Source organism: Helianthus annuus, chromosome 12 (genome assembly GCF_002127325.2).
Source record: "Helianthus annuus cultivar XRQ/B chromosome 12, HanXRQr2.0-SUNRISE, whole genome shotgun sequence".
In the NCBI taxonomy this organism is placed as follows: Eukaryota; Viridiplantae; Streptophyta; class Magnoliopsida; order Asterales; family Asteraceae; genus Helianthus; species Helianthus annuus.
In genome coordinates, this window is record NC_035444.2 from 7830752 (window position 1) to 7841967 (window position 11216).

General features: G+C 38.5%; 1 protein-coding gene across 2 annotated transcripts; it reads left to right on the plus strand.

The window, feature by feature from the left end:
• Positions 1-675: 675 nt before the first annotated feature.
• On the plus strand, positions 676-10483 carry LOC110892374. 2 transcript variants are annotated; one of them, XM_035980752.1, is made up of 6 exons: positions 680-1260; positions 2547-3910; positions 4061-5117; positions 8593-8973; positions 9164-9413; positions 9500-10483. In XM_035980752.1, the coding sequence occupies exons 2-6, from the start codon at positions 3329-3331 to the stop codon at positions 10248-10250; spliced, it is 3021 nt and encodes a 1006-aa protein (XP_035836645.1). In that variant the 5' UTR covers positions 680-1260; positions 2547-3328; the 3' UTR covers positions 10251-10483. The 2 variants fall into 2 exon arrangements, with proteins under 2 accessions (XP_021996837.2, XP_035836645.1); XM_022141145.2 differs by lacking the exons at positions 8593-8973; positions 9164-9413; positions 9500-10483 and adding exons at positions 5183-5623; positions 5712-6926 and having other exon boundaries at positions 676-1260.
• Positions 10484-11216: the final 733 nt, after the last annotated feature.

The following is an 11216-nucleotide window of genomic DNA, read 5'->3' on the forward strand; positions in this document are numbered from 1 at the left end:
GAAACAAAGCCGTAAGTCCAAATATTTCAATAATTTTTTTTTTGTCCTCTTCTGCTTTTAGGTTTATTTGTACCAAAGTAAGTGACAAAATTGGAAAACTGTAAACACACTTCAAAAATTGTGAAAATAACTTTTTTTACTTTGTTTATTTATTGGATTTACTTTATTAATAAGTTTTCTGTTCTTTTTTAAAGACATTTTTATCAAAAACTAAATATTATTTATAAAACTTCCAAATAACATTTAAAGTTCTATAAAAGTATTTGATAACGTTCTCATGTGTGTAGCATTAGTAAATAAATAATTATCAATATATGCTTTATATAAGTAATGGGTCCCGATAGCGTACACGCACGTATGACTTGGTATAATTATACGTATAAGTTGGTTAAGTAAGAGCTTTGTATGTATAACTAAGGTGTACAAAATACGTAACGAAAAAACCATGTTAGAAGGCTGAAAAATCGAAAAAACGGATATGGGTGTCGGAAAATGGTCGGAAATTTCCGACCACTTACCGACGAAACATAACATTTGGTCGGAAAGTTGTCGGTAATTTCCGACCAATTTCCGACTAAAACATCTATTTTTTTCATATTTAATTATGCGGAGGTGTATATTTATATATAAATGTGTTTCTTGTCTCTATATGTAAATGTGTTTCTTGTTTCTAAACCCACAAACTTTGTCTTAGATTCGTATCGTGTTTTCGGGTTGTGTCAGAAATTCACACATCTAACGAGAAAGAACAGGTTCGTTTACATGACACACACCAACTTACCCACTCAAACCCTATCTATTTAATCAACCTTATCTCTTCCCCTTATTCATCTCCACAAAATTCAAAACCCTAGCCCCCATTTAGTTTTCCCTCAACACACACACAATCTGGACATCTAGAGAAAGCTTGAGAGTTGAAAGAAAGAGAGAGAGGCAAGATGCAGTGATGACGTCCGGCCGGCCACCTGGTCACGACGGCGCTGCGGTTGTGGTTTTCCGGTGATGTTTTAGTGGCAGAAGGGTTGTGTGGGTGCGACCGGGGTTTAAGGTGACAACGGGATGGGTGGTAAGGAGCAGGGGAGGCAACTGTGTGGTACTCAGCGGCTCGCGGAGGAGCGACGGCGGCGGTGCCGCCAAACTCGAGGGGATGCACGACCACTGCAGTGGCGGTATTTGGTGCGGTGGTGGATTGAACACCGATTTGATATTTAAACGCACAAGGTTGGACACCGATTTGAAGAAACCCTAACCTAATTGCAGGTTTGTTGGTATATATGTTCTTGATCTTGTTTCAGTTCTTGTTCTTGTTTAAATTATGCTATAGAATCTGTTATTTTTTTGATCTTGTTTTCTACATTGGAAGTTAATGTTGGTACTTGGATTTGTGGTCTATTTGATAGGAGTTTTAGAATTGTTGTTTTGGTTAGGCGTTTTGGAATAGTTTTAGAATTGTTGTTTTGGTTAGGGTTACATGGATTTGCGATTTATTTGGTGGAGGTTTTAGAATTGGTGTTTGGTTAGGGGTTTTAGAATGGGTCCCTAACTTTCTCATGTAGATAGGAACTACAGGCCACCCTCACCCTCTTATCGACCACTTGATCTAAAGCAAAACTATGTTGCTGCTGCAGGTTTAGAACTTGATATAAAGGTAGTAGGTGAAAAATAATAGTTACTACGTCGAAACCAAACAACATTTTTCTTCTCCTAAAATTAATTATTTTTCTTCTCATTATATATATTGTTTTCTTGATATTTAAAACTAATAGTAATAGTAATTCCACATGAAAGATAGAAAATTATATAAACAAGTTAATTGGTCAACAGTCAACACACGAAGCTAGTTTACATTTCAATATTGTTTTTAAACCTTAATACTTAATTGTAATATTATCGACGCAATAAGTTGTGAATGTAAAAGTTTTCAACATGTCTTTGTGATTGTTCTTGATTCTATTTCTATTAGAAGTGGTGATATTAAAAAGTGATTTTGCATCTCTTATCAAAATAACTTTCAAAACATCGAATTGAGACACAATACCGTACTGATTGAGTTTTCTAACATAGTAGGTATATATGTTTGACAAATATTTGTTAAGTATATATTTGTCATCAGTCAAAATTATATAATGGTTAGTTCTTGATCATATCAAATGTTAAGAATACAAACAATAAGAAATTGGTAATTTGTAGCTTAACTATATTCGGATATAACTAAACGAAGAAACGGTAAAATAAAGGGGTTTCAATGATGATAGATTTGCCAAAAGTGTATCAACGTAAGTGGGAACCGTTGGTAACGAACATATTGACATATCACCGATATAATTTTGAACAAGATTACCAATGGGAGTTACCTCTTCCTCGGTTCCGGTTTTTATTTTGCTCTTTGATTTTGCAATACATGATTATGTGATTCGTTTTATGTGTTGCGTGATGACGTTTAGTTTTTTTAGCGACAATCTCTCGTGATGACGTTTAGTTTTTTTACTAAGACAATGCAGACAGTCTCAAGTTACTGTTAAGTTGTGTTGTTTCTTTTGTTTCAGTTTGGAGACAAGGAGGCATGTTTCAAGGATGACTATTACTCCAAGGAGGAGTTAAATACATCATCTATCTGGTGGGTTAATTACACTTCATTTATGTTTAGTTTCTGTAATATTCTAATGATACGTGGCTTATGATGACATTATCATTGCAGTTCTTTAAAACACTTTCTTGTCATCATATTATGTCCACTGAATTTGAATATGTAGGAGGTATAATATTATCATAGGGTGTACATATTCAGACACCTTGTTCCCTAAATCCACACCCTTCTATACGCTTCGTATAGGGCTATACGAAGCGTATAGGGTTGCTTTTCCCGACCAACTTCTGCACCTCGTACAACGTCACATCAGTCAACTTATACGGGGAGTCTAGGCCTGTACGAGGGGCCAATACGAAGGCCCTTAGACGCCTCGTATAGACCTATACGAGGCGTCTTGGACTGACCGATTTGACTATGAAGGGACTATGTCTGACATGACTTAAAGGCATACGGGGAGTAAAGACCTATACGAGGCGTCTTTAGCTCCCATAAAATGCAACCTACAGTGCGTTCTTGGTCCACATCCGAGGTTTCAACAAAAAACCACTCACATTCTGTTTGTTTTTTTATTTGTGTTTGCGTTATTATCATCCCGGAGTGTTGAAATGTCATCATATTGGAACGGCAACTATATCTTCGGGCAATATTCTAGCGAAAACTGGGGGCACGAAAGCGTTCCGGTAACAGTTATTAGCGTAAATGTTATAATTACTTGTTGTTTTCGTTTATTATTTACTAATGATGATACGGTTGTCTATTTTGGAGGAGTCTGGCATTCCCGATTCTAATGAGCAAGAGGAGGTTGTGTCTAGTATACAAGGAAAACAAAACAGCCCGTTTCTAGATTTGAACAAGCATCCTCCTGTTGATGAAACAGCCCCTGTAGATGACTCATACCCTGCTAGTGGATACGGAGGAGACGGTGGATACGGAGGAGACGGTGGATACGGAGGACACGGTGGATACGGAGGAGACGGTGGATACGGAGGAGACCGTGGATACGGAGGAGACCGTGGATACGGAGGAGACGGTGGATACGGAGGAGACGGTGGATACGGAGGAGACCGTGGATACGGAGGAGACGGTGGATACGGAGGAGACGGTGGATACGGAGGGGACGGTGGATATGGTGGATACGGTGGATACGGGGGATACGGTGGATACGGAGGAGACGGTGATCATCAGCAATTCATTTCCCCGGGCACTCCTTATGTTCATCAAAACAATTCGGACGTTGGAGGATATGGTGGTTATGGTGGATATGGTAGATATGGTAGTGAAGCACCTCCCATTCTGGACAGTCTGTACTTAAAAAAGACGGTATAAATTACTATTTTATTATTAATATTTTATTATTATTAATTTTATTATTATTATTTTTATTATATTATTATTATTATTATATTATTATTATTATTATTATTATTATTATTATTATTATTATTATTATTATTATTGTCGATGTTACAGGTTTTCAACTCCTTAGATGAACTAAAGAAACGGATACAAGAAATAGCAAATGCGGATGGTTTCGTTATTGTCACCCGTCGATCAAAGAAAATCGGGGGAAGAACCGGGAGGGTATGGCTTGAATGTGATCGTGGTGGTGAGCACCAGAGTACAGCAACACTTAGAAAAGCTGGAAGCAAAAAAACCGGTTGCCCGTTTTACCTGCTGGCTGTCCGAAACCACCCGTATGAAACCTGGGAGATAAAAGACGGAACAATTGAACATAACCACGAACTTTGTGAGGACCTGTCGGCCCACGCGTTTGTGCGAAGGTTTACTCCAAGCGAAATGAAACTGATCGAGCAGCTGACAGCTCAAAACATGGAGCCGCGCAAAATATTTCAAACGATAAGGAAGCAGGACCCCGACAGGTTTCATGTTCAGAAAGACGTTCAAAACGTTGTAGCGAAGATTAGAGCCGAACAAAGACAAGGATTGACTCCCATGCAGTCACTAGAAAATGTGCTGATGAAGAACGACTTTATTTACGAGATCCGGGAAGAACCCGGAACAGAGATCGTAACAGAGATCTTCTTTCTTCATCGGGACTCGAGAGTCTTGTGGCGTGCATTCCCCCACGTCATGATGATCGATGCAACGTACAAGACAAACATATACAATATGCCCTTTATCCAGATTGTTGGTATGACGCCTACCAACAAATCGTTTATTATCGCGCATGCCGTTGTTAGTAAAGAACGGGGTGATAACTTTGTGTGGGTGCTTGAGAGGGTTAAGGCAATGTTGGATGAATGTATGGAGCCACGTGTGATTTTAACGGATAGAGACCTAGCCCTTATGGGCGCGTGTGCTAAAGTATTTCCAGACGCCTCCAGGCTTCTTTGCAGGTGGCACATACAACAGAATGTTATGAAGCACTGCAAGGGTGCCTTCACAGACGACGACTGGAAGACATTTTTGTCATTCTGGGGTTCATTGATTGAGTCTCCATCCATACCCATCTACGACTACCACTTGCGCAACATGCGAAAGCGACTTGTGGAGTGCAAACGTTCTAGTAAGTTTTTCTAATAACATACGACTCACCTATGCAAATTTTATTAAATTATTTTTACTTTTTAGGAGTCTTCAAATACGTGTACGATAACTGGCTAAAAGACTACAAGGAGATGTTTGTCTTTGCGTGGACTGATAAGAGGCGCAACTTTGGTAATCGTACTACAAACAGAGTTGAGAGCCAACATGCCAACTTAAAGAGATACGTCGAAGATAGGAGCTCGCTGGACCGTATAGTTGGTTGTGTCCGGGATATAGTTGAGACACAGTTCGGTGAAATAAGGAAGACTTTTCGAGAAAGCATCGAAAAAACAATGAAACACCACAAACACCCGATGTTTCAACACCTACTTGGAAAAGTATCCCACAAAGCCCTTGACTTGTTGCATGGAGAGGCAATTAGGAGGCTAGATGTCTTGGAGCGCTTTAATTCATCATGTGGTTGCCAAATGTGGCACAGCTGTGGGTTGCCCTGTGCTTGTAGGATAGAAAAGTACATGCGTGAAGGTAATAATTATTGAACGTCGTACAACACTTGTGTGATATATTTCCTTTCCTTCATTTTACCTAAACAATATTGTTTTTAACCGTGCAGAGCATCCGATTCAACTCGAAGACATAGACGTCTTCTGGCGGAAACTTAACTTCCAAAGTTGTAAATTGATAGACGACTCCCTTGACGTGGTCGAAGAGCTAGATGTTGTTAGACAACAATTACAGTCGCACCCTCCAGCTCAGCAAAAAAGCCTGCTTTCAAAGATTAAAGCGGTGTTGACTCCAACGAAATCTACCAAGAAACCACCGGTTGTCCAACAAAATACTCGTGGCCGACCAACAACAAAGCAGGTACAAGAAAGGTTGGACGAGGCCTCTCGTATAGATGAAGAATTGAGGAGAAGCTCCTTCGGTGATGCAAACACGTGCTTTGAAGGTTCACGACAAAGTAAGTACGATAAACCTCGCCACAGCTCGTACGTTCCGTCTCAAGCCTCACAACAGTCGGTTATAAGGTCCCAAAAACCCAAAGCGACCCTAAGCCGTTCAAAGAGTTCTAAGAAGAAAGAGACACGAGATGATCACGGTTTTCCTTTAATCATTGGGGACGAGTACGTGGGAATCATCGAACGGTTTAAGTCTGACATTCCGCCAGTGTTCCATCCGTACGTCTCGTGCATACGAGATGTGATGCCGGACGGTCATTGTGGGTTTCGGTCTGTGGCTGTGGGCTTAGGGATGGATCAGAGTTCATGGGGGCGTATTAGAAGGGACCTTGTCCAAGAAATGGATCAGAACGAATCGATCTGGTTCCCAATATTTGAAGCATGGGCTGCAGGTTATTTTTACACGCATCGTCAGGGCCTAATTTGGGATTCAGTGGCCGGTTGTGGGGAGAATCACTGGATGGACTTCCCCTTTGCAGGACTTCTTATTGCACAAACGTACGGTATCGGGGTGCACCTGTTAACGACAACCATGGGTGCGAGTTCCACTTACTTCCCAATACTAAGTCCTCCGGCTAATCAACAACCATTATTCATAACGCTTACACATGTTAACGAGAACCACTTCATACATGTTAAGCTGGAAGGGGATTATCCTATGCCACCAGCACACGGGCTATGGTTGACCCACCGAAGACCCCACACAGAACAATGGGAAGATATGTACTTGCCACGTCTAGAATGGTATACATCGATAATGAATCCTCGACCAAGATCAAACCCCAGTCTTAATTACATAGATAGTTACACGGAAGAATGATTTTTGTAATTAATAGTATTTTTTTGGAATTAATAGAATTTTTTTGTAATTATTAGTATTTTTTTTGTAATTAATAGAATTTTTTTGTAATTATTAGTATTTTTTTATAATTATTAGTATTTTTTTTGTAATTAATAGTATTTTTTTTGGAATTAATAGTGTAACTTTGTAATTAATAGTATTTTTTTTGTAATGAATAATATTTTTTTGGAATTAATAGTATTTTTTTAAATTTTTCTACAAAAAAAAAACTATACGCTTCGTATAGAACTAGACTCCTCGTATCATATTGCACAAAAGACCATTTAGCCCCTGATAGGCCCCCAATAGAGGCTTATTCCAGGGGCTCAAAGGTAATTTTACACCAACCAGACGCCTCGTACAGACCTGTACGAGGAGTACAGTTGAGCGGGATTTTGAAAATTCAATTTTTGAATATCTGAAATTCAAAATTTGAATTTTTTGAAAGTAGACGCTTCGTACAGACCTGTACGGGGCGTCTCTTTGAGCGGTTTAAATTTGAATTTTGAATTTGAATTTTGAAAATCATTTTAGTTAATTACTATTTTACCCCTGATATGCCCCCAGTATAGCCACTTAGCAGGGGCTAAAAGGTAATTTCAAAATTGTACGACTCGTACAGACCTGTACGAGGAGTACAGTTGAGGCGGTTACTTTTTGCCATTTCTTTTTTTAATTAATAAAATGTATTATTAAATTACCATTATGCCCCTGTTTACCCCTTAGTATAGCCTTTTTTCAGGGGCAAAATGGTAATTAACCATTCCAGAAATATCTTTTTGGAATGGTTAATTACCATTTTGCCCCTGATAAAAGGCTATACTAAGGGTAAAACAGGGGCAAAAATGTCATTTAGCAAAAAGCATAGACGCCTCGTATAGCTCTATACGAGGCGTCTAGGCTTCGTATAACACAGGGGGGGGGCCTAGACGACACAGATCACACACACAAACAAAAACACACACATATACGGTGCATTCGGATCTATACGCCTCGTACGTATTTCAACCGTATTTTTGAAGAATCGAAGCATCACCGGTACGTATTTCATCCCGTAGTTAAGTATTTTTGTCTCGTTTATGCCTTTAGACCGTAGGTTTGCCCTAAAAGTTGAATTTGGTTGGGTTTTGGGGGTTTGATGTTGATGATGATGAAGAACTTGTGGAACAGGACGCTGAGTATAGCCCTATACGAGGGCTATACGAGGGTCTGTTTTTTTTTTTTTTTTTTTTTTATTAATTATATTATTATTATTATTTATTAATTATTATTAAATATTATTATTATTTATTAATTATATTATTAAATATTATTATTATTATTATTATTTATTAATTATTATTATTAAAAACATTATTATTAATATTATTATTATTTATTTATTTATTTATTTATTTATATTATTATTATTATTAATTATTGTTATTGTTATTAATATTATTATTTATTATTTATTATTTATTTATTTATATTATTATTATTATTAATTATTGTTATTGTTATTAATATTATTATTTATTATTTATTATTTATTATTATTAATTATTGTTATTGTTATTAATATTATTATTTATTATTTATTATTTATTATTATTAATTATTAATTATTGTTATTGTTATTAATATTATTATTTATTATTTATTATTTATTATTTATTATTTATTAATATTATTATTATTGTATACGTATACAGTATTTATTATGGAGGACGATCTGATGCCGGGCGATGACATGCACATAGAGCCGGTTCAGCAGGGTCCACGACGGAGACAGCGACCGCCTGTGGATACGTTGCAGGGGCATCCCTATCTAGAGTTTCCCGACGGCACTGACGCCGCCCGTCATTGCCAGAAGCTTAGGAGGATGCACGTTGGATCGCATGCATCGATCGACTGGGATGCGATGGAGGAGATTGCTGAGACGCCGAGAGTGCGTCGGTTTATACCTATCGATTCCCCGTGGCATCGTCTTTTTGATTTGGCGCACACGCCGACCTACAGGGAGCTGCTGGTCGAGTTCATTTCGTCATTCACATTTCACCCTCCTGGGGAGCCAGTGCCGATTCCGTACCCAGGTGAATGTTATTGATATTTATTTATTTATTTATTAATATTATTTATTTATTTATTTATTTATTTATTTATTTCTTTATATTATTATTATTATTATTATTATTAATTATTGTTATTGTTATTAATATTATTATTATTATTTATTATTTATTATTTATTATTATATTGTTTTATTTATGATTCCGTACCCAGGTGCTCCCCCTCCGCCTGAGGTTTCTTTCAGGCTTGCTGGCGTTCAGCGTTCGATGACGCTAGCAGAGTTTGCGGTGCGCTCTGGTTTATACATGCAGGAGGAGATCGAGACTGAGATCTACACAGCGGGGCTAGTGGTGGTTGAAAAACCCACTCTTGTTGGGTTTTGGCAGGTGATTGCGGGGGCGGATCATTGGGAGCATGACAAGTCGAAGGGGAGGGTGTCGTTTGTTAGCGACCCACTATACAGGTATGTACGTTTATTATTGCAATTATTGTGATTATATGCACTGTTTATTAATCTCTGTTTTTGTATTTCGCTAACACTATCTGCAGGTATCTGCACCATTTGCTCGCCACTTCTATATCAGCGCGCGGCTACAGCCGTGAGTGGTGTACGACCACAGATCTTTTTTTCCTATATTGTTTGTTGTATAGGAGGCCGTGCGCGCTAGCACACGGTCTAGCCCAGTACTTCGCCTCCGGCCATCACCGGCAGGAGCGCGGATTTTTGTATGGCGGGGCGTACGTGACCGTCATTGCCCGTTCATTTGGCCTCGTACCACATCAGGACCCACATCTACGGACGCCGGCCATCATGCCGACGCGGATGGGTATGCCGTCGCTATGGGGGATGAGGGTTATCAAGAGGTTCCCGGTTGGCCCGCGGTTTAAAAACCGCGAGGGGGGCGTATGGAGAGAGGAGGACCTACCAGAGCATTTCGAGGACGTTCATCCTCCTGCAGATCCTGCTGATGTAGTGCCCGTGGAGGACCCTCCGGAGGATCTAGACGGTGCAGCGGGGCCACAGCCACCGCCACCTGCCGGGGCACCTCAGTTTCCACGTCACGCTATTCGAGGTGGTGCCCCAGGAGCTGCACTACATCCGGATGTACGAGCCAGGCTTGACAGGCTCGACGATTTGGTAGGTTGGTTGGTACGGGCGGAGCAGGATAGACGAGAGAGAGAGGGATTACCCCCGATACCGCTTCCACCGGTTCGAGCACCACATCAGCAGCAGCAGCCGCAGCAGCAGCACCAGCCGCAGCAGCAGCATCAGGATTCAGATTCGGATTTTGATGCATAGACCTGTTGTTGTTTTTATTGTTATTGTGGATGTACAAACTTATCTTCTATATTTTTGTTATGGATGTAAACAGTTATCTTATATATGTCATATTTATGTTTGTTTTCAGTTATTCGGTTACTCAATGATTGTTCTCTTAAATTTAGATAATACGGAAACAATATAACCCCTGAATATAATACGGAAACAATATTTGAAAGAAATAAAATTTTAATCGAAAGAATAATATTTAAAAAAGTAAAATGTTAAAAACAATATAATATATTTAAAGAGCCGATTTTTAAAATAGTTGATTTAATCGACGCTGAAACAAAAAATTTTTTTAAACTTTTTATATTGTAAAAAACAAAAAAAAAACAAAACTTTTTTAAAAATAAAAAAAAAACGATTTTTAAAGGCAAATAGTTAATTTTTAAAAAACAACAACTTTTTATAGTGTAAAAAAGAAAAAAAAACTTTTTTTAAAACCTAAAAAAATTTCATCAAAAAAACAAATCTTCAAAAACCATCCAAAAAACCAACCCAAAACCCACCAAAACACCCCTCATTTCAGCCAAAAAAAACTTCCAAACGGAGACGCCTCGTATAGACCAAGACCCCGCGTATAGGGTTCCTTAAACAACGTGCCTGACACCCCCTGTACACCCATCGAATTCAGTGCATGGACGCCTCGTATAGGTCTATACGAGGCGTCTAGGTTTGCAAAAGTGTGGATTTAGGCGCAGTGGGTGTCCGGATAGATTGGCCCTTATCATATTATTAAGGCTATATACAGTAATTTTTATTTAGAAGGTTGAGTGTAATCTAATTATGTGGTCAATAAAAAGGAAAATCGATAAAATGCGTTTTTCGTTTTACATTATATCAATTAGAAAGTAATCGTGACAAATCATTTTTTTTAAATAAAAGTCATCCTTAGATCCTACAGATAGGTTTGTTAATTATATAATTGGATTAACATATTAT